The sequence below is a fragment of the Bos indicus x Bos taurus genome, chromosome 2 (genome assembly GCF_003369695.1).
Source record: "Bos indicus x Bos taurus breed Angus x Brahman F1 hybrid chromosome 2, Bos_hybrid_MaternalHap_v2.0, whole genome shotgun sequence".
Classification (NCBI taxonomy): domain Eukaryota; kingdom Metazoa; phylum Chordata; class Mammalia; order Artiodactyla; family Bovidae; genus Bos; species Bos indicus x Bos taurus.
The window spans coordinates 41,928,221-41,955,792 of NC_040077.1; the positions used below are offsets into that span (position 1 = coordinate 41,928,221).

General features: G+C 34.8%; 1 protein-coding gene across 6 annotated transcripts in view; it reads right to left on the bottom strand.

Annotated features, from left to right (window-relative positions):
- Nucleotides 1–27,572, bottom strand: part of GALNT13 (polypeptide N-acetylgalactosaminyltransferase 13) — a 666,740-nt gene that overhangs the window by 386,830 nt on the left and 252,338 nt on the right. For 5 of the 6 annotated variants that reach the window (XM_027560425.1, XM_027560416.1, XM_027560436.1 and 2 more), the window contains one exon: nt 2,993–3,161. In XM_027560425.1, coding sequence (XP_027416226.1) covers nt 2,993–3,161 — 169 coding nt within the window. Of the gene's footprint in view, nt 1–2,992; nt 3,162–13,240; nt 13,261–27,572 lie in introns of those variants that run through there. The other variant, XM_027560446.1, reaches the window with a different exon arrangement.

A 27,572-nucleotide genomic window follows, 5' to 3' on the forward strand; every position in this document is an offset into this window, starting at 1 on the left:
GATCAAACCAGTCAGTCCTAAAGGAAATCAGTCTTGAATGTTCATTGGAAGGACTGAGGCTGAAGCTGAAGCTCCAATACTTTGGCCACCTGATGCAAAGAGTCTGGCTTTCTGACTCACTGGAAAAGACCCTGATGCTGGGAAAGATTGAAGGCAGGAGGAGAAGGGGACAACAGAGGATGAAATGGTTGGATGGCATCACTGACTCGATGGACATGAGTTTGAGCAAGCTCCAGGAGTTGGTGATGGACAGGGAAGCTGGTGTGCTGCAGTCCATTGGGTCACAAAAAAGTCGGACACAACTGAGCAACTGAATTGAATAGAGATGCAGACATAGAGAATGGATGTGTGAATGTACGTGGGAAGATGAAGTGGGAGACCAGGATTGAAGTTAGGATTGACTCCTGACTTCCTCTTTCAGTCTATAAAAGTGTTCTTCTCTTGCTATGTGGGGACTTGCCTGTGGCTTGCCAGGGTAGCTGACACTGAATTGCAATTCTCTGTTGATCCTAAATAAACCCATCTTTGCTGGAGAAATATCTGGCAGTCTATTTGTTTCAGGCCAACACTGAATATATCTTCAAATATTTGTAGACAGATATTAAGGTCAAACACAACATTAAACTTTTTGGACAATTTTCTGAATTCAGTCAAGCTAGTTTAAAGATATATTCTAGTAAAATAGTCTGAGATATTTCAATGAATCCACTGTTTGGCAGTTCAAACCCTTTCTAAATAAATATCAACTCAATTTTTCACTAAAATAAAGATCTTTGTAAATTATAAATTGCATTTTTAATATCTTGGTATATCAATCATCACTGAAACTAGCTTAATGTGTCATATGTCTTGAGATATAACTGTTCAAAAACTGAACTGTAATACCAAAACTGGAAAATGGTTTTCTACATCAAATGAGTATTAACAGCTTTTTACATTTTTAAAAATGTTTGGATAGCTGACTCATAGTGTGTTTCTAAAAAGTAGTTATTCCCAGGCAGTCACAAAATTGAGTCATTCAAAATGACTTGCAAATGTCCCCAGTGAACTTCATATACACTTTATGATTTGCCTAGGAATTGTGGATAGTATTTATTTTTACTTTACTAATTGCATACACTGTGATGTCACAAAAATAAAACATAAAATGATTTACTTCACTACTATTATTTGCAAAATTTGAAAATTCAAGCAAAAATATCTATAGTAGGTATGGCATCTTTTACAGGTTTTATACTGAGCAATTTGAATCAAACAGTTGTTTTAAATGAAGAATTGTTCCACAGACTGTATATAAGTTTAAGATTTAATTCTTCTAGTACTTATTATGCTAAGTGAAAATGAAAGTGAAGTCACTCAGTTGTGTCTGACTCTTAGCGACCCCATGAACTGCAGCCTACCAGGCTCTTCCATCCATGGGATTTTCCAGGCAAGAGTACTGGAGTGGGGTGCCTTTGCCTTCACTAAGTAATTCTTAAAAGAAGTAAAAACCACTGGCCACAAATATTTTAAATGGATGCTCAGTAATGATTTTTTAAGTGAGAGTTCTGTATTAAAATAGTTCTTACCATAATCATTCCAGATCTGATATGTAATTTACACTTATATATTATATTAAATCTTTAAATTGATTTAAAAAAATTTGAAATAGTGTGTACATGGTTTTACTGAATACATGGTTTTAAGTATCACATTTACCAATTTTATCAAAATAAAACAAGGTAATAAATGCAAAATTAAAACATGAACTCAGCATATAAAATACTCAAAATTATTTAAAAGTATATGCTCATTGTATATCTTTAAAAATTCAAATATATCTACACATATACAAATACATTACAAATATGGACAGAACTACCTGTAAAAATCCTCTGGAATGCACAAATGTTAAATTTGACATTTTAGCAATTTGCTAGGAATCCAAAACATCCATAATAAGTAGTTATTTGTGGTTTGCTGAGAGAGACATTTCAAAAGCATACAAGGGTATACAAAACCAGTTACTAATACTTGGCTATCAAATGAATCTTCTGAAAACCTAGGCTAGTGTATCAGTAAGACTTGAGTTACTTTATTTTGATCTTACTTGAAATAATTCAGAAAGGGAAAAAAAATTCATACTTAGTAAATATATTAATGTCACCATAGCCCTAATGTAACATAACTCATTAAATGTAGCAAAATATGCATTAATTATGATTTTATTTTATATAGACAAAGTCATTACATGCCTAAAGAACAACTTCTTTATAAAAAGAAGTGTGTTCTGGAGGATATTTGTAAACTTGGAGATTTTCTTTTCTAAGTGCCAATAGCTTACTTTGTTAGGACTATATATAAGGATGACAATACTGTCACTAAATATGATTTTTACTACATCCATTTAAAATATGTTCAACTACATAAAGCATGGCTTACAGTTAATCACATAAGTGTTGGAATCTTCAACATAATTTTTCATACAGTATTATTTCTAAATGAGTATATATCCTCCATGGCTGATAACTGAGCATTCTAATTATAAATAACATCATAAAGTGCTAAAGAATCCTCAATAAATCATTTTAAAGTGTCAATAATCACACAGGCAATAGGTTATTTTTATGCTGAAATAGCAAAACATATATTTTTTAAAAGCAAATGTAAGAGCTTTCTACATAGACAAGAAAACAATTTATCACAGATCACATTTGCTCTGTTTTTGGCAAGATAAAGCAAAACAAAATAAAAAGATATTTAATGAAGGCAAAAAAGTCCTGTTCGGTTGTATATTCTGCAATGCCATTGCAAGTAAGATATTTTGCTCTCCCAGAGAAGGACACAGTTCATATCTCTTACCATATGCACACACAGTTAATTCCTGCGGTGGCATAGGTATTCAGAACCATATAGCTCTAGATTCAAATAATCTGAGTTAACTGAACTTTCAAGATATTCTAAACTTTGGAGATTGCTAGTATATTAGATTATACAACAAATGTAAACTCACCCTTCTAATCTTACATCCGGCAGACTTCTGTTAAGGGCAATCAAATCACTGGCCATAAGGTTAAACTGATTGATTTTAAACAATTCTTTCATTTTCTCCTGGTCATCTTTAGGAATCAGCACAGCCTTTCCCATTTCTCCTGGCCCTTCTTGGTTTCTTGAAATAACAGCTGTAAGACACACACAGGTACATATATACATACAAACATACAGATAATGAACTGAATATACAAACTTGTGTTGGATCAGATTCTAAAGTGTATTATTTATAAACTGGCCTAATAATACAATTGTCAAGTCTCTATTGCTACTTACAAGCCATACTCTAAAGAAACAACTTATTTTAATTCATTAACTCAATGCTGCATGTTGTCCTTCAAATCTATCACATATTATATAATCTAACTAATCATTAAGATTTAATAAATAAGCAACACAAAATACCAAGACTTCATACTTCTCTTTCATGTTTTTTTAATACATTTATTAGAGAGGATGAAGTTGAACTCTGGGCATACTATGTTGTGCAAAATAATGAAAGAGAAATTTTGAATATATACCAAGATTAGTTTATTTTCACATTCACTTAAAATTTTTGTTATTTCAAATATCTATTGCCATTATATCTTTATGAAAGCAAGTAAGGTTGAGAATGTTTTATCCCCATCAGCCTTTTATTCCTTTGTCAAATCATTTTCAAATAAGTAGAAAGAACTTTCATAGCAGTGACATATAATTTTAAATGTCAAGTTGGATTTGGAGGCTACATGTTTCATAACTGGAATTTCACAGAAGTATTCTGGGCTGGAGTGTTTTTATTAAGACCTTAAGGATCTACACACAGGCTAATGTTCTTGCATTTCCTCCAAGTTATCACCACACTAATGTCCCTTCTAGGTATAAAATACATGACTCAGTGTGTGTATGTATAGGCCTGTGCATACATATATCTGTATGTATGTTAACATATAATAAGATGACGAGGTTCTAGTTAACCTAATCTACCCTTGATTTACTTTTCACAATGATATTAAACCAGGTACTGTGAAGAAATGTAGCTGTGGTTCTGACTCTTCCATCCTTTTGCTATATTATAGCAAATATATTATATATACATAATATATAACATTTTCTATATTATTTTATATTAGTGTAATTAAATTTTATATAAAATTAAAATATTTTAAAATGTTAATTTTATATAATAATTTAAATTTGCATTTTTATCTATAAAATATTATAATATTTTGCTATATTACAATATAATCTTACTGAGTTTAATTTCCATATATTTTAAAAGGCAAAGATTTGGTCCCAGATTACTTTAAAATATATTTTAAATTGAAATACCATGTGATCCAACAGTTCCACTCCTGGCTATTTATCCTGAAAAAACTAAAATACCAATTTGAAATGACTCATGCACCCCTATGTTCTAGCAGTGCTATTTATATGAGCCAAAGGACAGAAGCAACCCAAGTACTCATCTATACATGACTGGATTAAGAAGATGTGCATACATATATATAGCTAAACCATAAAAAGAATGAAATATTGCCTTTGCTAAATTACAGATACACCTAGAAAATACTATGCTTAATGAAATAAGACAGACAAAGATGAATACCATATGATATTAATCACATCTTGGATCTAAAAAATAATACAATTGTTCAGTTCAGTTGCTCAATCGTGTCCAACTCTTTGCAACCCCATGAATCGCAGCATGCCAGGCCTCCCTGTCCATCACCAACTCCCGGACTTCACCCAGACTCACGGCCATCGAATCAGTGATGCCATCCAGCCATCTTATCCTCTGTCGTCCCCTTCTCCTCCTGCCCCCAATCCCTCCCAGCATCAGAGTCTTTTCCAATGAGTCAACTCTTCGCATGAGGTGGCCAAAGTACTGGAGTTTCAGCTTTAGCATCATTCCCTCCAAAGAAATCCCAGGGCTGATCTCCTTCAGAATGGACTGGTTGGATGTCCTTGCAGTCCAAGGGACTCTCAAGAGTCTTCTCCAACACCACAGTTCAAAACCATCAATTCTTCGGTGCTCAGCTTTCTTCACAGTCCAACTCTCACATCCATACATGACCACTGGAAAAACCATAGCCTTGACTAGATGGACCTTTGTTGGCAAAGTAATGTCTCTGCTTTTCAATATGCTATCTAGGTTGGTCATAACTTGTACATGCAAAACAGAAACATATTCATAGACATAGAAAATAAATTTAGGGTTACTAAAAAGGTAACAGGGGAGGAGAGGAACAAGTTAGGATTATGGGATTAACAAACTACTATGCAGTTGACTCATTGGAAAAGACCCTGATGCTGGTAGGGATTGGGAGCAGGAGGAGAAGGGGATAACAGAGGATGAGATGGCTGGATGGCATCACCGGCTCGATGGACATGAATTTGAATAAACTCCGGGAGTTGGTGATGGACAGGGAGGCCTGGTGTGCTGCGATTCATGGGGTCGCAAAGAGTCAGACACGACTGAGAGACTGAACTGAACTGATGCATAAAACAGGTAAGCAACAATGACTACTGTAGAGTATAGGACATTATACCCAATGTTATAATAACCTAAGATGGAATATAATCTGCAAAAAAAAAAAAACCAAAAACTGAATCCCTATGCTGGACAGCTAAAATTAACACAATATTGTAAATCAATTATATTTTAATAAAAAAAAATTAAAGAATACAAAGTATGTGGAAATAATCCATAAATTATAGCATTTTATAAAATGTTATAAAATAATGAAATACAGTGAAAACTAGGGTAGAACACAACAAGGAGAATTTTTTCTGATTTGACCGTAGTTATAAAACATCAAGACTAATATTACTGGTGCTAATATACAATACATTTTCAAGTCAATTACTTTCTGTGAAAGGTTACTCTGACTTTGTAATGCCATGAGCCAAACTATAAAAGAGATTAGGCACTCTGGGGAACTTCAGGTATCGGTATCAGGAAGGTGATTAGCCTGTAAATCCTCTTATATGTAGAAAAATGGTAAGCCTGGGAAATTTTAAAGTGAAAAAGATATCTGTATGCAACTTCAAACTATTAAACAAATTACCTTATAGCTAACGAAGACTCCATTCACTTTAACAAGCAAAAGTAGATATGAAGACAGGAATTTTATGAAAAAGTATATCACGTTCAATTAAAATTGTAACTGCAATATGTTTCCTCGGGAGTTAGTAAGTTTATTGTCACTAAAATCATATGGAGTTGTTGGAGCTGGCTTTGGGTGAAGTTGTGTTGCTGATTAGACTGTGGACTTAGATAGGTCTCCAAGTACTTTTCATTTCTCTGATTTATTTTTTTAAGTTTTGATTGCATAGAAATTATTAGGAATTTCTATAGTTTCCTTAGGAATCTAATTCTGAAGCAAAGGATTTAATCAGGCTATATGATACCACCCATTGATAACAGATATTTTATGTATGTGTCTGTATCTGTATCTATAACTATATGTATCTATAAGAAGATAGATTCTCAATCTAGTTTGGTAGAGATAGATAAATAGATATTTTACATATTCTGGTCTATAACTTTAAATGTCAGAAAATATAGGGTCAATGTTTTTTTTCTGGAAAAAAGGATGTTTGATTTTTATTACATTAAAGAGTTTAAAGAATTTGAGATTTAAAAAATTATACTTTTTAGAAGTTAAGGAAGTAATTCATTTACCATTCATAGGTCTTTAAAATGTCCTCTATAAATTCCAACAAAAATATATTACATTGTAGAAAATAGCATCAATGCAATGCTACCAAGACTATGAAACAGATAGGATTGACTTCTAGTCTATGTAGAAAATCATGGAGCTCAACTACATCATTGTGGAGCATGAAGATCAAGTTACAGCACATAGAAGTACTTGTTTTTTGTAATATATTCAAAGCTGTAACCATGTCCTTGCTGAGTATTAGGAAAATTATAGTTTTGTCAGTGACAGAGTAAGTGTATAATCTTGCAGTGCTATCAATAAAAATAAAATCATCACAAACAGGATCCTTATTCCTATAACTAGTTTGCAAGCACATATTAACATTCTCCTTAATTACTCTCAGCTTCTTAGTGAAATGTAGATGACAACTTAATGTGTATCAGGTTAAGTGTCTCCTCCCCAAAGTTAAATATATTTTTCTATAATAGCCTCTAATGAATGCATATTTGACATTTTACAATTTTTTTTTAATGCATGAGCAGACTTATTGGTGTTTTTCACCTTGCTCAAGAAAAAAATGCTAAGTGATTATACTGTGGAAGAAGCCTTTTTCTTTTCCTGCTCTTACCTGGCAGAATACATCTTTCTAGAATAAACAGGTTTTTTTTTTCTTCAAATAATATAAACAAAAAATAGAAAAGACTGTGCAATTTAGTATGAGGTATCTCCAGTACCTTTAAATACCAACCTCAATTTTTTTTCTCACCTGTTTATTTTTCTCCTCTACATAGTTTAAAGAAAAAAAAAAATATTCACCCACACACTCACCAAATACCATGCTCCTCCACAGTCAAAACGAAAAACAAAAAGAACTGTCACTGAAGTATTGGTGTTACTTTTCAAGTCTTGGTAGGCAAATATAATAGAGAAGGCAACTAAATCTACATTATATCTTGACTTCACTTAAATATGATTTGAAATAGCCCAATTCCAAACCTGGTTTGGACTGTATAAACAGATTAATATACTATGTTGTCATGTCCTAGCTATTGTAAATAGTGCTGCTATGAAAACTGGGGTACATGTGTCTTTTTCAATTATTATTTTCACAGAGTAAATGCCCAGTAGTGAGACTGGTGGGTGATATGGTAGTTTTTGTCCTAGTTTTTTAAGTAACCTCCATACTGTTCTCCATAGTAGCTGTTACCAATTTACATTCCCACCAACAGTGCAAGAGGGATGGGGTCGAGGCGGGAGGTTCAGGAAGGAAGGGACATATATGTACTTAAGGCTGATTCATCTTGTTGAATAGCAGAAGTCAACACAATATTGTAAAGCAGTTATCCTCCAATTAAATTTTTTTAAGTACTATGCTAGAAGTTATATCCTTTCTAATTATAAGATTAAATCACTTAAATGATAACTTGACCCAAAATGACACTACAAAACTGGTTGAAATATAAAAGCAGAATCATTATATATGCACACATATATATAACATATTTTTCATTTTCTTTAACATAGTGCATACTGTATAGATTAAATTTGATTTATTTTATCATAGAATTTGCATTGATAAAAATGATAAACCCCAAAATATAAATCAACCAACTGATCAGTCTACCAAAAGGAACATATTAACTGCAATATTTGCTTATGTACATTGCATTATGAACACTTTTTCAGTTGAAGAAATTTCCAATTAACAACAAGCACTGTCTATTTGAAAAGAATAAAAAGAGATTCTTGTATTTAGGGGGAAAAGAAAAAACTTGAGTAAAAAAATTTAGGTCATTTTTAAACTTATTATGTTAAAGAACATAGTAATATATGATGCATACTGGTAAAAGCATGACATTGGACCAAAATCTAAATGTCATCCTGAATAGCATACTTTCCAACAAATTTTTTCAAATTGTATTTCCATCTGCAGATCTACTCAGTTGTTAATTTCTGTATACACTCCAGCTCTTCTCTAGTTTTTATCAGTTTGAAATAGTCAACTGAAATAAATGTAGTATCTTGACTTTTAATTTCTCTCATCTTTGAATATTCATACTTCATTGCTAATAAATCATTTCCTTAAGACAATACTTTTCATCTTGTCAATCATAAATGTGTTTGTAGCAGAGTCAGAAGATGAGGAATCACGCTAGCACTGGGGACACTGTCTCACTATCCAAACCATTTCACCTTCCATTCAGTGTTATCTGGCCCATGCTCTTTTGTCAAGCCACAGATACTGAGTTTATCAAGGATAATTCTTGTTAAAATAAAGGAACTCAGTGTATCTTTGCTTTGGCCCATTTCTCTTGTGTGTTAGTTGCTCAGTCATGTCCGACTTTTTGTGATCCCATGGATTGTAGCCGGCCAGGTTTCTATGCCCATGGAGTTCTCTAGGCAGGAATACTGGAATGGTTTTCAATTTCCTCCTCCAGGGGATCTTCCTGACCCAGGGATCAAACCCAATTCTGAATTGCAGGAGGATTCTTTACAGTCTGAACTACCAGGAAAGCCATAATAGACTTCAAATATCAATATAATAGTATCAATATTATAATACATAGCTTAATATATATATTTTTTTTTTATTTAATGTGGAAATAGTAATTCATTTATTACACCTTTGGAAAAATCCATGCATTTCTAAAAATCTGATTCATCTGCCAATATTTTTTTTTTAATTTTTACCTTGGCCATATGTGGTGTTCTGGTTTTTTCCAATTAAATTTCAGTAACTAGATTTTTATGCAGTAAAAATGTTGCAAATAGCAAGCTTAAATGGGGTCAAGTCCAGCAGATATTAGCTACTATCCAACAGGATAGTGCCTCTTGTTAGATATTAATAAGATAGCATTTTCCACCAGCTAAGTGAGAGATCAGGCTTCCCTGGTGGCTCAGTGGTAAAAGAATCTGCCTGCTAATGCAGGAGACATGGATTCTATCCTGGGGTTAAGATTTACTGGAGAAGGAAATGGCAACTCACTCCAGTATTCTTGCCTGGGGAATACCACGGACAGAGAACTCTGGTGTATAAAATTATCCATGTGGTACTGAAAAATGTAAAATCTCTACTTCATATCTACTTTTGTATTAAAAATTAGTCCTCACTACCATTTAATATTTAGGTTGAGAATATTATATTTATGCATTATAAATAAATTTAGATACATTAACACAAGTTCAGAAATTCCTACTGATAGTGGTACACAATTAAAATGTGCAAAGAATATGGCCTGAAGAGTGTTTCATTAGATCACAAATTAGATCCTAAGCAGACTGTTAAGGAAACCATTTAAATAAAGCAGAGTATGCAACTAATCTATTTCAAATCCCAATTGTAACTTTTAATAAAAAGAGCAGTTTGTTTAACTATTACAAATGGTTCTAGATAGTAACTTAATACAAAGCATGGCTGCTTAAATATATGCAGCTATTAGTCTTATAATCATGCATCTGTCTTTCTTATCCATAATTCTTCTTCTATTAAATATTTGAATGTTGACATTCAAACAACTAAGATCATGGCATCCAGTCCCATCGCTTCATGGCAAATAGATGTGAAAAAAAGTGGAAGCACTGACAGATTTTATTTTCTTGGGCTCCAAAATCACTGAGGACAGTGATTGTAGCCACGAAATTAAAAGACGCTTGATCCTTTGAAGAAAATCTATGACAAACCTACACAGTGTGTATTAAAAAGCAGAGATACCACTTTGCTGACAAAGATATGTATAATCAAAGTTATGGTTTTTACGGTAGTCATGTACAGATGTGAGAACTGCACCATAAAGAAGGCTCAGTGGCAAAGAATTGATGGTTTTGAACTGTGGTGTTGGAGAAGACTCTTGAGAGTCCCTTGGACAGCAAGGAGATCCAACCAGTCAATCCTAAAGGAAATCAGTCCTGAATATTCATTGGAAGGATTGATGCTGAAGTCTCAATACTTTGACCACTTGATGTGAAGAACTGACTCAGTGGATAAGACCCTGATGCTGAGAAAGATTGAAGACAGGAGGAGAAGGGAGTGACAGAGGATAAGATGATTAGATAGCATTGCCAACTCAGTGGACATGATTTGAGCAAGCTCCAGGAGATAGTTAAAGACAGGAAATTCTGGGGTGCTGCAGTCCATGAGATTGAAAAGAATCAGATATAACTGAGCAACTACAAATAAAATATTTAAATAACTTTAGTGTTGTATAAATGGAATTTATATGCCAATGCTTATATGTACTATAGTAGATACCCATATCATTCATTTGTGTAATATCCTGTAAAAGACAATCAAACATAGCTTATAAACTATTTCTCTGAATTCTTGTATAAGAATACATTCTAAGGAAATAAAGATATGTACAAAGTTTTACTGGCATAGATGATTAAAGTAATATCTTGTGTTTTTACATGCTGGAGAAAATGTACAAATTCTCTCTCTCCATATAGATAGACTGTGTTAAATACTGTGTGTACTACATATAGACTATGCTAAATAATATATATATTTAAATACAAAATACACTGTTATAGTCACATTCAGAAAACAAAAGGTAATTAAAATTATGCTATAGAACACTTAATAATGTAAAAGATATTCATATTATACTTAAGAAAGGGGTCATGAAATAATGTTACAAAATAAGCCAATTTCTATATAAAAAAAACTATGTGACATATAAACATATGTCAAGGGAGACTAACAGTAGTTCATTAGAAGACCTTTTACATTTTTTCTTTAGTATCATCTTTATTTTTAAATCAGTTCAACTGTACTTAATAAGGTGATTGCAGCCATGCATTAACCAAAACTCTGGTTTCAGTGATGATTGATATAACATGGCTTTTACAGTGACAGATACTGAAATTGTTAGTAGATATTAGGGGCATGAAAAAGAAGGGATCAGTGTTGAGTGGAGTTTCTGAAGGGAGGAAAGCTACTTAATATACATAAGATGACAAGCAGGTAGAAGAGTATCAAAGAATGATGGTTGTTTTAGCAGAAAAACTCCTCATAGGAGCTTCACTACAATTTACAGTTAAGGAATTAAGGGAAACACTGAGCAGCTGAGCAGGAACAAAAAATAAAATTAAAAGGCTTCCCAAATGTCTCAGTGGCAAAAAATCTACCTACCAATTCAGGAGACACTGGGTTAGATTCCTGGGCCAGGAAGACCTCTGGAGAAGGAAATAGCAACCCACTCCAGTATTTTTGCCTGGAAAATTCCACGGACAGATGATACTGGCAGGCTACAGTTGCCAGTTACAGGGGGTTGCAAACAGTCAGACACAACAGAGCATACCCACATACACATAGGGACAAATAGCAAAATTCTTGGTTCCTTTTTAGGAAGAAGCAAATTTTTATATTAGTATCAATATTTTCCTCTTTCTTTTCACAGTCATCCTTAAAAAACACTCGACATGTCTATTCTTATGTACAGCTAAGAGGTTGTTAGGCATATGTTAGTCAAAAATGTTTCCTGGAAGCAATGGATCCAACTTTTAAAATGTTCACTAAAGTGATAAAATAATGTTGAAACATGAAACTATTTCCTCCTGCATTAAAAATGAGCTTCCTCATTCACAGTATTTAAATTGTCTTCAGCTTCCAATAGCTCTAGTAATAGCCTAACTTTCAGCTTTAAATAGGAAATTTCCCCATCCTCCCACCTCTCTCTACATGGCAAAAAAAAATAAATAAATAAAAATCTTTGGAAACAAAAGCACCAATTTTGGCTTTAAACCCCCCTTTGTAAGGTGAAACTGCAGTGGACCAATGACCATTTTAAAGAAGCCCCCTGGGTTACCGAACATTACAATTATTCCTAAGATACACAATAATAAACTTTCAGCATGCGATATATCATCACATGTGTGATTCATTAAGTGCACAAAAATATACCCACTTTAGCCAAAAAATGAAAGAGCACTGCATTCATTGACTGTGCATCTAATTGAGGCAGTAAAGACATATCTTTAAAATAATTTCTGAATGTAACATTTTAATTATTATGAAGCTGTATAAGATGTCCAATAATGCTCAAAATTTATTAGCTACTATTAGTCACAGAAAATGTGAGGCAAATATTACTTGGTAGGTTCTTATGATTGCATATGTTAGAAGCAAAAAAAATCCTTCATAGAGGTCTGCAATTAAAAATTATAAAATACTGTGAGCAGAAAAATGGATTATCTCAAATACCCTAAAGTATTTTAAGTCATAAAATTACATCACCTGCTGGATTGTGGGGTTTTTTATTGCAATTTTGTTGAGTGTCTTTATTTGGCCCACGAGGCCTCCCTCTGTGCTTCCCAGGTGTGCTGGTGGTAAAGAACCCACTTGCCAATTCAGGAGATGCAAGAGACGCAGGTTTGATCTTTTGGTTGGGAACATCTCCTGGACTAGGAAATGGCAACCCACCCCAGTACTGTTGCCTAGAATTTTCCTGGAAAAGTCAATGCCTTGAAATTCTTACAAGGGAAGTTCCGTGACAGAGGAGCAGGGCGGGCTAAAGTCCATGGGGCTCAAAGAGTCAGACACAACTGAGCACATATATACATACCGGCCTTCCTCTACACCAACTCCAGCCTGATGTGCCAAGGGTGGCTGACCTCTCACATCATCCAAGTTCCCTTGTCCTTTGATTTCTGGTAGGGAAGGCACTGAAGGATATTATGGAATAGGAAATGGATAGACATTAGGGAATAGGAGATGGAGGGATATTAGGGATTAGGAGATGGATGAGTCGGGGGTATTTGTTTCCCTGGTTTCCTTTCTGTGGGATTGCTGATAGTTGGTTCTCTCATTTCTCAACAATAATTTACTTCATGGGGAGTGCCCTATGACCAGTTAATAAAGGAAAAATTGGTACAAGCCTAGATTAACTAAGAATCTACTGGTACTTGCTAAAAGCTGTTACCTCACATCTACTCAGGGTCAGTTCTGTGGGAGACCTGGGTTTGATCCCTGGGTTGGGAAGAATGGAAAGGATACCCACTCCAGTATTCTAGACTGGAGAATTCCATGGACTCTATAGCCCAGGGGGTCACAAAGAGAAGGCCATGACTGAGCGACCTTCACTTAAAGGAAAACCCCTATCAGGCAAAAAGTCAGAGAGGAAATTTGGCTGAATACTGTGTGACAGAGAGATGGTTTGAGTTAGGAATCTACATTCATTTATGAATTGTGGCTAACAAGTTGGACAATTTGTAGGGGACTAAAAACACCAAGACTGGAAAATCAATGGCAAAGAGGTTTGATGGAGGAGTATATGAGTGGTTCCCTTGAAATGTGCAAATGAGATGAAGATTCAGGTCCCATGGAATCCTCCAGAGAATCCTCCATGGCAGAGGAGCCTCTCAATAATCACATGGACAGAATTATCCTTCCTATAGCTGTCACTTTTTTTTTTTTTCCCCCCAGTTAATCCAGTGCTTGCTCAATGGGAGAGGTACTAACAGGTCATGATGACACTTATGAAGACTGCACACTGGTTTGATAACACGAACTTCTCAACACTGTTGATATGATATGACCACCCAACTTGCCAATAATATAAGCCATTTATATGGCACCATTGTTGACCAACTTGTATGCACGTATGCTAAGTCGCTTCAGTCGTGTCAGACTGTGCAACTCTATGGACTGTAGCCCGCCAGCCTCCTCTGTCCAAGGGACTCTCCAGGCAAGAATACTGGAGTGGGTTGCCATGTCCTCCTCCAGGGGATCTTCCCAACCCAGAGATCAAATCCATCTCTTAGGTCTCTTCCACTGGCAGGAGAATTCTTTACCACTAGCACCACCTGGGAAGACCCCACTTATATGAGGTAGATTCTATCAGATCGCTTTCATCACTGCAGGAAAAAAAAAATGTCTTCTCAAAGGGAGAAACAGATATCTGGGATCTGCCTTCTCCAGTCATGATATTGTCAGTGCCACCATTTGTAGACTTTCAAAATCTTTATTTTCCTTGGGTTTTGACATAATCTTACCATAGACTGGGGAAAATAATTTATGGGGGGAAAATAAAACATGACTATGGGTCCAGCAAAAAAAAAAAAAAAAAAAACAACTGACTGCTCCCAAGCTCTCAATGGACTTGATAGAATGGAATAATCTGCTAAAGACTATGACAGCAACATTGGTGAGACAAAATCTTGTGGATTAGGGATGGCATCCTTCAGGATGTCATGTGCCTTAAAGCACTATTCAATGCATGATGTCGTATCTCCTAAAACAGAATGCACAGGTCCAGGAACCAAAAGAGGATGTAAAAATGGCCTCTTTTAGCAAAGTCGCTGATGCAATATTTCTATCACTACAATCCAGCTTTTATGGGGAGAAGGATACTAGTTTCCACGGGGGGGAAAATGCTTCCACTAGAGAACATAATCAAGGCTCTGCAAAATTTGAAATTGAGTCTGCCCTCTTTATGAGCTCCTTAAGCTGTTGAACCTTCTCTGCAGAGAAAGGAAACACATCACGATTGAAGTGATTGATGTTATTCACCAATAGAAAATGAGATTGCCGCCACATAAGGGGTGGGTAAGAGAACAATTTCTGAACCTAGAGGTTACTCTGGAGTGTCTCATTTCTGTGATAGGCTGGGTAATAGAATAAAGGAGCAACACAATAAAGGTAGAGGCTTCCCATGTGGAGCTAATGGTAAAGAATCCGCCTGCTAATTCAGGAGACACAAGAGACATGGGTTTGGTTCCTGGGTCAGGAAGATACCCTAGAATAGGAAACGGTGATGCCCTCCACTATTATTGCCTGGAAAATTTCATGGACAAAGGAGTCTGGCGGGCTACAGTCCATGGGGCTGCAAAGAGTCAGGACATGACTGAGCAACTGAGTACACAATAAAGGCAGATCAACAAGGCTTATCACACAGGATCATACCATCAGGTATAGAATACTGTACAGACTAGTTATTGACACAGCTTAGGATACATATAGAATAATTGTAGCTAAAAGGATATATAATTATCATCTAAGACTTCATGAGCAGCTCTATATCATAAGACTATAACAACTGTATTTTATGTTAATTCATTTCCCTACACTTTTTTTCTAGATTACCTTTTACAAGGAGCACTGAGGTTTACTAACATATTAGATTTTGTTTGGGAAAATGATAGAACATCAATTCATAAGAATATGGTAGTTGATGGTATTTACATATCCCTTATACTTGGGACATATATTTTTCATCTAAAAAAGCTCATATGCTGGGGGAAAAAAAAAAAAGAAATGGAATGCAGTAACTTTGCCATTTGTTCTTCCAGATTCACACTCAACTCTTAACCTTTCTCCAACTCTGCCCCAGGAGGGTGATTTGAATGGACTAGGTCTGTGGAATTCTCTGGCCTCAGATTGAATTTGGCCAATGAAAGTAAGCAATAAGAAGATGAACAGTTAGACAAAAATAAAATTAAGTCATTTACTCCTTCACTTCTCCCTTGTGTCACAGGTACAAATGACTCTGTACTCAAACTAAAGATGTACTTTTTAATCAGTTCATATAATCGCTTCCTCCCCTCCACTTAAAGTCCAAAGTGGTAGCGACTTAACCCCTGATAAGAGCCACCATATACAACCATCTTTTGTTGTGTTCTCCAAACTCTGTTGATTCTTTTGAAAACAACTCTTGTATTATACTCTCCTTGGTGGCTTGCTTGAAAGTGTCATCTGTTTCCTGCTGATTAAAGTTTAAAAAGGTATGTGGGAGATGTAGTGAATTCCCCACTTACATGACAAAGTTTATGGTTCAACCTATCATTTTCTCTGGATTGAATTTCACTTTAACTCTATAATATACTTTCTTAACAGTCTTCAACATTTTTTCAATCATGTTCTCCAATCAATTTAAAAAATGCATGAGTATATATTTGCAATAAATTATATTTTTTGTTGATGATTGACACAGATATTATAGTAAACCAAATTAAAACATTAGCGGTAACACAAAAAATAAAGAAAAATTCTAGTATTTTCTTCTCTCACTCCAATGAAGTAACATAGGGTATGTACAACACATTTTGGAAATTACTGTAGATGCAGTGGTGGTAACAGGCATTTCTTCTGGTCTCAAGACACTTTGATGTCAAAAAAGTTTGTCTGTTGTGATCACTGTATGGTTGTTATGCAAGTTCTACTTCATTTTTGGTACTCACATCTTGACACTAGGCATGGGGTTGACCTTCTTACTGATTAGCCTTAATAGTATAATATCAAGAAAAATATAAAATTACTGGATAGGGTTTCTTAGGGCAAATATATGGATTAAGTTCAAATGACAGACATGCTCTGCTGCCTTTGCTGAAAACCACAGTCACATTTATTGGAATAAGGTGTGTTAACATAGTGTATATATGTGTGCATTCTGATGTGGAATGGTAAGTGGGCTTGAGTAGGGGGAGGAGAAAAACCAAGAAAGGAAGATTAGAATGGTGGGGCACATACAGTCAAATCATGAAAGTAAAATTTCTTGTTTCATTTATTTAAAGTATTAATCAAAATGTATTCCTTGAAGTAGGAAATAGTGCCAATTTCTATGACACTAAAAACATCATGGGGATAAATTGAAGGCTTGTAAGGTTTGCATGTAAGAATGATCAGATGTTACCCTGAGAGGAAGCTCACATTTTTATCAGTAAATTCAGAAAAATGAAATTATGTCAGTTCTTTAATTTAGCTGTTAAGTAATGAACTCAAATTTCCTATTACCTAAATGGTTACTTGATTTTTAAAGCAGATCTTTTTTTTCAGAAGCTCCAGCAATAATTTCAGGCCATCAAAATAAACTGATGTAAATTTGCTGCAAGAGGCACCATGATGTGAAATGTAATATTTTGATAATTATTTTTATGGAGACAATTTCTGGTAGAAGAAAAAAGAAGTCCAATATTCTACCCAAACTAAAAGCTAACTGATCACACAGCTAATCACTACCTGTCTCATGCCTCCACTGCTTATGTTTTGGGCATTATAGCATTTTATTGGCCATCTGTATAAACCAGCTGCTGATCTTTGCATTTATTTGCAGATATTATAAATCTTATTGCTTAGCATTAATTTTCTAAGTTGTGAGTTTTTCATTGTCTCCAGGCATTTTCTGTTAGTTAATAATAATAAAAAACAATCAAAACACTAACAATATACTTTAATAAAGGGTGACTTATTTAATAGTCAATATAATTAAATTGAATATATTATTTCATATATTTAATAATGCAATATGGTTTAATAATGCAAATATGTTATCAACATTTCCCTGATAGATCAGTTGGTGAAGAATCTGCCTGCAATGCGGGAGACCCCAGTATGATTCCTGGCTCAGGAAGATCCGCTGGAGAAGGGATAGGCTACCTTCTCCAGTATTCCTGGGCTTCTCTTGTGGCTCAGCTGGTAAAGAATCTGTCTGCAATGTGGGAGACCTGCATTCAATTGCCGGGTTGGGAAGATCCCCTGGAGGAGGGCATGGCAACCCACTCCAGTATCATTGCCTGGAGAATTCCATGGACTGTATAGTCCTTGGGGTTGCAAAGAGCCAGACATGACTGAGCGACTTTCACTTCATTTCACATGAAAGTTTCAGAAATCTATCATACACTGCAAATATTTTCAAGTATCCACATATTACAGGAACTCACCATTCAAAATACACAAGGACTAAATCAACACTCATTTAATAAGCATTTACTGTATGTGCCAAAGATATACGGTAACTTTAAAATTAAAGGCTATTATAAAAATCAACCTAATGTTCAACCACCAGTAAGGTACATGTTTAAATGAACACTTTCTTTCTTAAAACTCATCAGATCTATATGAAATATTGCCAAATATACCCTGGCTTTTATTATCTAAACTTTTAGTTAAAGAAAATTTTGGTCACATCATAATGTCCAGGGCAAATTGTGGATGTTTAGTCCCCTGGATGAGCTACAGATTAAAAGAGTGAACCAATAAAAAAATGACAGTGATCTGAGCCTGAGAAACAATAATGACCCCCTTCCTTCTTATTTCTTTATAGTTTACTCTTAAAATCCTTAACATTCTACCTGACTGTATATAATATATAGTATATATATGTATGCATATACACACATATACGTATATATTTGTGCAAACATATGCATACCCAATGGAGAAATGGCAACCCACTCCAGTACTCTTGCCTGGAAAATCCCACGGACACTCCATGGGGCCGCTAAGAGTCAGCGTAACTGAGCGACTTCACTTTCACTTTTCACTTTCATGCACTGGAGAAGGAAATGGCAACCCACTCCAGTGTTCTTGCCTGGAGAGGCCCAGGGATGGAGGAGCCTGGTGGGCTGCCATTTATGGGGTAGCACAGAGTTGGACACGACTGAAGTGACTTAGCAGCATGCATACCCATAAACATATATACAGATTTGGGGGAATGGTCATTTTAAAAATATATTTACCGATAACACTTTTTTCTTTCATATTTAATTTCATTATCTCCTTTTCATGACTACCTATCAAAGAGTTTAATTTTCATTACATACACATTTCTAGTTTAATCCTCTACTATTTACAAATCTGAAGTTAGAATTTATTTATGGAGATTTTGCACTAAGACTTGAGTTTTGAGGTAACTATGAATCTTGAGTAATTTTTCCCATGAAATTATTTTAACCTGAAGGAAAAGAAGTTTACTCTGGCATTGCTGCCTTCAACATTTGTAATAGATCCAGTTTTCTACAGGAATAATAGCAGTCATTTTAGGAAAAAACTTTAAAATTTGTTTATTTTAAGTTAATGTCATCCAATAGGCAATTTCATTGTGATTTTTGGTTAATAGGTTTTTATTCCTTCTACTGGGAAGGGGCAATTATTTTCATATGTATCATTATATTGTTTTATTTTCAGTCATTTTATATTTATTCCTCTGCATGAATGAACTGATTTGAATTATTACCGTTCTTATTTTATAGTTCAAAGAAGTAAATTACCCTAGTGATTTTGAAATGAAGTGGGGTTTTTTGCTTCCTTTTTTTAAGTGAAGCTATGAGTTTTTTAATAAGTGGACTTTGAGATTGCTTATTGATCAAATTTTAGTTCATCTTCCATAGCAGCACAGCAAAAATCATTTCACTATCCTTTAGATATTGTTCCTTCCAGCTCTGTTTCTTCATTCTGGCCTCTGTTTTATTTTATTTTTTTTTTCCCCCTATATTGCACTAATTCAAACAGTCTCAAATGGGAGACCAATTGGGTGAAAAAAGTTAATCTGGATAGCTTATATGTATCATCTGTTTTGCTATATTGACTTGCATTCATTCCAGACACTTATATATATTATAAAATTAAGACTCACAATAGCTCAAGGTTAGAAATTTGAATGCACAAGAGTGTTTTCAACAGAGAATTCTTTAGAGCCAGAGTATTTTCTTTACCTCACTTATTCAAGTTTCAAAACAGAGTTTAGCTTGCAAATGTGTTGCAAGTTCACCTTTATGATCTTATTGATATTTTATGATACTATGATAAAAAGTGTCTCAAGAAAAAGAAAAATAGATTGATGAGAAAATAGAGCAGGTAGAGTAATGCAATAAAGTTCCTTCACATATTTAATATCACATCCAACAAAGCAGAATCATGTGATAGCAGCAACTTATCATTGCCTTACATTAACTGACAGAATTTATTCAGTCATTGAAGACTACTTAGGTAGGGTCCACAGCTTGAGATGGTGAAGATGGTACATTATCTTCCTTATAAGAAAGAATATAGCATCATTAGGTGAAAGCATTCTGATCTTATTAAAAGATATTTCCATGAATTTAAAGCAAGCTTAAGTAGAAGTGCAAGGCAGAGCTATACTTATTAACTAATTATTTAATTAATAGAGATTACTATTAACTAATCTCTATTTAACTAATAAAGATTACTATTTAATTATTTAGTTAAATAATTAATTATTAACTAAATTAATTATTAATTAATTATTAACTAAATTAATTATTAATTAATAATTAACTAAATGTTAACTAATTATTAGTTAAATAATTAACTAGATAATTAGTTAATAGTAATCTCTATTCATATTGATCATTTTAAACTATGCAGATTAGAAATAAAAAGGAAGCAGGGTATATGGAACCAAATTTTGTCAAGTTTAACTGTGCAAGGTTCAGGATATATTTCCCATAGAGTACACTGGGAACTTCATAGATCAATAAAAATTTTCTCCCTAGAGTTTTTTCCTTTCCCCCCATTTTTTCTCATGTAATGTGAATTACCATTAATTTCTCTTTGTCTTGTGAGATTCCCAAAGACTTATCAAGACATTTTGTAGTCTTCCTTTCTACCTACAAATTATAAGGTTCATACAGATTTCCTTTTTTAAATGTGGGATGGTATTTTATTAAACAATTTCTATTTTGTGTGTCTTGCATGTTGAGTTATAATTGTTCTGATACAGTTAAATGTTTAAATCTTTTAAGTGCAAAATATGACAAACCCATCTCCTCATATTCATTTCAATTTAATTCAACAAACATTTACTGACTTTAATATGCCAGGTTCTATTTGAGATGCCTGGCATATGTCAATGAAGAATAGAGAAAAAAAATTCTACCCTAGTGTTTCTTTAATCTTATATATTCCACAGTTATGCTTCTCCAACCAAGAGTTTTCATTTTTCTCTATTATATCTTTCTTACCAGTACCACTAGAACATTTTCTTCAGAAAGTTGTGTTACTGTTTAATATAAACAAGAACAAAACAGGCCTTGCAATGGTGAAGATGGTACATTTTCTTCCTTATAAGTAAGAATGTGGTATCACTAAGTGAAAGCATTCTGTGCTTTCACCTAACATAAGCTGTGTTCATGTGCTAGGCACTGTTCTTAGCATATTATATACATTAACTCACTTAATCTACATAACAAGTTAATAAAATGTACACTAGTTATCACCATTCCAATTTCATGGAAGAAGTAATACAGAAAGCTTAAATAATGTCAAAGTTTGACCAGTTCATAAGTCCTGATCCAAACCAGGCAGCTTAACCTCAGAGACTGTGCTATTTATACATACACATACACACACACACACGCATAGCTAATTAGCCCAAAATCTTCCATAAAAGTTTACATGACATTCTTTTTAATGTGGTTACTTTAATTATTTGTTTGAAACCAGAGCAATCCAAAATTTAATCAGAATCTCACATTTGGCTGAAATTACCTGTATGTTGGGCTTCCTTGGTGGCTCACATGGTAGTAAAGAATCTACCTGCAGTGTGGGAGTTCTGAGTTCAAGCCCTGGGTTGGGAAGATCCCCTGGAGGACAGCATGGCAACCCACTCCAGTATTCCTTGCCTAGAGAATCCCCATGGATAGAGGAGCACGGAGATCTACAGTCCATGGGGTCGCAAAGAGCTGGACATGACTGAGCGACTAAACACAGCACACATGCTGTATATTTAAAATCAATCTAAAGGCATCAAATTCTACTGAATAATTCTGAGAGCACAGTATTTCTCCCTTTCTTAATCAGTTTAATCTCATGGTCACTGATTTAAAATGTTCCTCTTTCATACTGAACTGATCATTCTTCATGTTAAATCAGAAAATTCATATCTGTAGAAAAATAAATTTTCTCTACAAGTGAGAGATATATTGTATTAACAGAATAGTGTATATATTTGACTACTTCCAAATGCCATGACTTTTCTGGCTTGTGACAAAGCACAGGCAGTTAATACGTCCAAATATTTCATCCTTACAAATGATTCTAATAATTATGTAATGACTTCTGCAGGAAACATAAAGTCCCTTTACACAGCGGCTTAATTTGCATATTGCTAATTGGGCACAGACCTATAACAAAATATAAAAAAGCAAACCTTATTGCATCAGAGTAGGTAAATCAGTTTAGTACATAATGACACATGTACCTGAATTTTATGCTCAATCTTTTGATCCAATCCCGTGAGCATATTCCTCCTGACTAGAAACCTGGAATGTTGTATCTCTTTTTTTAAAATCATATCCATATACTTATTATATACAAATATAGCTAGCTTCCCTATCACCTGTATAAAAGAGATTGCCCTCCTTTAGATGATAAATATCTCTTAAGATAATGAATTAGATTCTAATTATGCCGATACTTAGGTTAAAAGGGGGGAAAAAAGAAAATCCAGAAATGCCACTAGTTTTAAGGTTAATTCTTGCTCCCCCCCATAGTTAAGATATATTTTTCAAAACTAATCTTATTGAAATATTACTTAAATCAATAAAATACACTCATTGTGTGTACGGTTCATTGAATTATAACAAATGTATATACCTATTTAACCATTCTTCCAGTCAAAACACAGAATACCCATCATTCTCAAAGTTGCCATGTGCTCCTTCCAGTCACAGATGCTCAGACTTATATGTCTTCTGTCACTAGAGTTCAGATTTGTTTTTGTAGCATCTGTACAAATAAAATGATACAGTATGTAGCCTTTTTGTGTCTGACCCCTCTTCTCAGCAGATCTTTAAGATACATCTGTATTGTTGAGTGTATCAGTAGTCATCTCTCTCTAGTAAATACTTAGGAAGAAAACTGCTGGATTGTATGCTAAGAGTATTTTCAAATTGATAAGAAATTGCAAACCTTTCCTCAAATCATATCCCTACCAGCAGAGTATGAGAGTTCCAGTTTTCCCACATATTCACCACTACTAGATGTTTTATCCTTTTTGATTTGGCCCTAAAAATGGGTATTATGTATCTCATTGTACGGTTTATTCTGCTGCTGCTGCTGCTGCTGCTGCTGCTAAGTCGCTTCAGTCGTGTCCGACTCTGTGCGACCCCAGAGACAGCAGCCCACCAGACCCCACGGTCCCTGGGATTCTCCAGGCAAGAACACCGGAGTGGGTTGCCACTTCCTCCTCCAATGCGTGAAAGGGAAAAGTGAAAGTGAAGTTGCTCAGTCGGGTCCAACTCTTAGCGACCCCATGGACTGCAGCCTACCAGGCTCCTCCGTCCATGGGATTTTCCAGGCAAGAGTGGGGTGCCATTGCCTTCTCCCACTGTTTATTCTAAGTAGTAGTAATAATAGTGTTAGTTGCACAGGTATATCCGATTCTTTGTGACTCCATGGACTGTAGCCCACCAGTCTCCTCAGTCCATTGGATTCTCCAAGCAAGAATACTAGAGCGGATTGCCATTCCCTTCTCCAGAGGATCTTGCCAACCCAGGGATCGAACCCAGGTCTCCTGCAATGCAGATTCTTTACAATCTGAGATACAAGGAAGTTCTAAGGGGAAAATATATTTCATTTGAGAATTCAATATTGATTTATAAACTACAAATATTTAGTCAAATACTATGAATGCTATATTTGTTATTTTGAGTTCTATCTGGCAAAGAGCTGAGCTTACAATGAGGTTTTGTAGGGGCACCAAAAAGGAAACAATTACCTTCAGTCCCCTACACAGTTCAATAGAGGACATTATGGAAATACATTTTATATTCACATGACAAAAATTGCTTTCTATAAGTTGACATCATCCAAGCTGACCTATGCATCTCCATGTGTCACTTAATCATGGTCCCATTTTCAACTGATTTTTTTCTTGAAATCTCAGATGTTCCTATAGATACCACCTCTATCTCTCATGGTCTTCATTTATAAAAATAGATTTTTTGCTTGTAGAACACTATCAATATACTGATATTCATTTATTTCTTTTCTGACACATTTCCTTTATGTAGAAGCAACTTTCTGACATGTTATTTTACTTCCTTAGAAGAACTTTTTCCAAAATTTCTTACATTACAAGTCTGTAAGCAATCAATTTCCAATGTTTTTGAGAAAATGTTTATTTCACTTTCACTACTGGAAGATAATTCATTAGATACAGAAGTCTACTTTGTTTTTTCTACTTTTTTCCAACACTAATGATTTCACTGCACTCTAATGTGGTTCCTGATGAGCAGTTTGCTGCAAGTCTTAATCCTTTATTATGTATTTCCCCCTCTATTGCTGCCTTCAAAATTTTGTTTCTCTTTGGTTTTCTGCAATTTTAATATAAAACGCCTAGGTATGTATTTTTTGTTATTTATCCTGTTTGTGTTCTCTAAGTTTGTGGTATCTGTGGTTTATGGAAAAATATTTAAATATTTTAACTGTTTGTCTTCCTTTTCTTTGCCTTCTGTTATTCCAATTACACAAGTATTGCATTTTTTACTTGGTCTTACAGTCTTGGCCATCACAGTTTCTCTTTTTTTGTTTAAGATTATCCTAACTTTTTTCTTTTGCATTTCAGTTTGAGTAATTTTTAGTGTCCTATTTTCAAGGTTATTCTTTGTTTCTTTGGTTAAGTCTACTAGGAGCACATTAAATGCACTCTTCTTTTACTGTGTTTTTAATTTATAATATCTCCTTTTAAATTTTTGTCACAGTTTTTATATGCTGACATTATCGAAGAGATATTGCATGCTATCTACTTTTTTCCACTAAGGTGTATGATACAATATCATAAATATCTCAGTCTGATTCTAATGATGACACTGGTTCAGACTGTGTTTTATCTTGCCTTTTGACATGCTTTACAAATTTTTGCTGAAAGGCACACTTGTTGTTGTTCACTAGCTAAGTTGGGTCCGACTCTTTGAAACCCCAAGGACTGCAACACACCAGGTTTCCCTGTCTTTCCTTCACCATCTCCCAGAGTTTGTTCACTCTCATGTCCAAGTCAGTGATGTCATCCAATATCTCATCCTGTGTCGCCCCCTTCTCTGCCTGCCCTTAACCTTTTCAAGCATCAGGGTCTTTTCCAATGAGTCAGCTCTTCACATCAGGTGGCCAAACTATTGGAGCTTCAGCATCAGTCCATCTAGTAAATATGAAGGACTGATTTCCTTTAGGATTGACTGGTTTGATCTTCTCACTGTCCAATGAGCCCTCAAGGATCTTCTTCAGCACTACAGTTCAAAAGCATCAATTCTTTGGCACTCAGTCTTCTTTATGGTCCAACTCTCACATCCATACATGACTACTGGAAAAACCATAGTTTTGACCATTCAGAACTTTGTCAGCAAAGTGATGTCTATGTCTATGTTTGTCATCAATTTTCTTCCAAGGAGCAAGTAGTCACCATCCACGGTGATGTTTTGGAGCCCAAGAAAATAAAATCTGTCACTGTTTCCACTTTTTCCCCTTCTATTTGCTATGAAGTGATGGGACTGCATGCCATGATTGTAGATTTTAGATTGCTGAGTTTTAAGCTGTCACCTACAGGCTCTTTAGTTTGTCTTTGTTTTCTGCCATTAAGGTGGTATCATCTGCATATCTGAGATTGTTGATATTTCTCTTGCAAACCTTGTAGAGGGTAATAAATACTGAACTAAATAGGGCTTTACTATGAGAAGTTATGATAATTTGGTCAAGAATTGGATTGTTTGATGCTTATTCCGTTTATCCTATTAAAGATTTTTAAATCAGATATATTAATATAATTTACATGTGATAAAGTTCATCCTTATTAAGATTAGTTTTGACAAATGTATACAGATATTCCAGAAAAAAAAACATCTAATTCTGTTTCATTGACCACGCTAAATCCTTTGATTGTGTGGATCACAACAAACTGTGAAAAATTCTTAGAGATAGGAATACCAGACCACCTGACCTGCCTCCTGAGAAACCTGTATGCAGATCAAGAAGCAGCAGTTAGAACCGAACATGAAACAACAGACTGGTTCCTAATTGGGAAAGGAGTACATCAAGGCTGCATATTGTCATCTTGCTTATTTAAGTATATGCAGAATACAACATGCAAAATGCCAGGCTGGATGAAGCACAAGCTGGAATCAAGATTGCCAGGAGATATATCAATAACCTCAGATATATAGATGAAACCATCCTTATGGCAGAAAATGAAGAGGAACTAAAGAGCCTCTTGATGGTAGTGAAAGAGGAGAGTGAAAAAGCTGGCTTAAAACTCAACATACAAAAAATGAACATCATGGCATCTGGTCCCATCACTTCATGGCAAATAGATGGGGAAACAGTGGAAAGAGTGACAGACTTTATATTCTGGGGCTCCAAATCACTGCAGATGGTGACTTCAGCCATGAAATTAAAAGACATTAGCTCCTTGGAAGAAAAGCATTGACAAAGCTAGACAGCATATTCAAAAGCAGAGACATTACTTTGCTGACAAAGGTCCATATAGTCAAAGCTATCGTTTTTCCAGTAGTCACGTATGAATTTGAGAGTTGGACAATAAAGAAGGCTGAGTGCTAAATAATTGATGCTTTTAAACTGTGGTGTTGGAGAAGACTGTTGAAAGTATCTTGGACTGCAAGGAGATCAACCCAGTCAATCCTAAAGGAAATCAACCTAGAATATTCACTGGAAGGAATGATGCTGAATCTGAAGCTCCAAAGGTCTGACCACCTAATGCGAAGAACAAACTCATTGGAAAAGACCAAGATGCTGGGAAATATTAAAGGCAGGAGCAGAAGGGAACAACAGAAAATGACATGGTTGGATGGCACAACCAACTCAATGGACATGAGTTTGAGCAAGCTCTGTGAGATGGTGAAGGACAGGGAAGCCTGTTGTGCTGCAGGCCATGGGATTTCAAAGAATCAGCCAAGACTGAGCGAGTGAACAACCACAAAAACATACAGATATAATCACCACCAAAATCAAAATATAGACTACTCTGAAGTCTGGATTTCAATTAGTTTCATAAGTGCTCATTTGCAGAAAATCTGCTTCTCACTTCCAGCCCAACAACCACTATAATTGTCTTGTGTTCCTATATTTTTACTATTCTAGAATTTCATATAAAATAGAATTGCACACTATTCAGTTTTCTATTTTTGTGTGTCTGCCTTTATCTTACATGA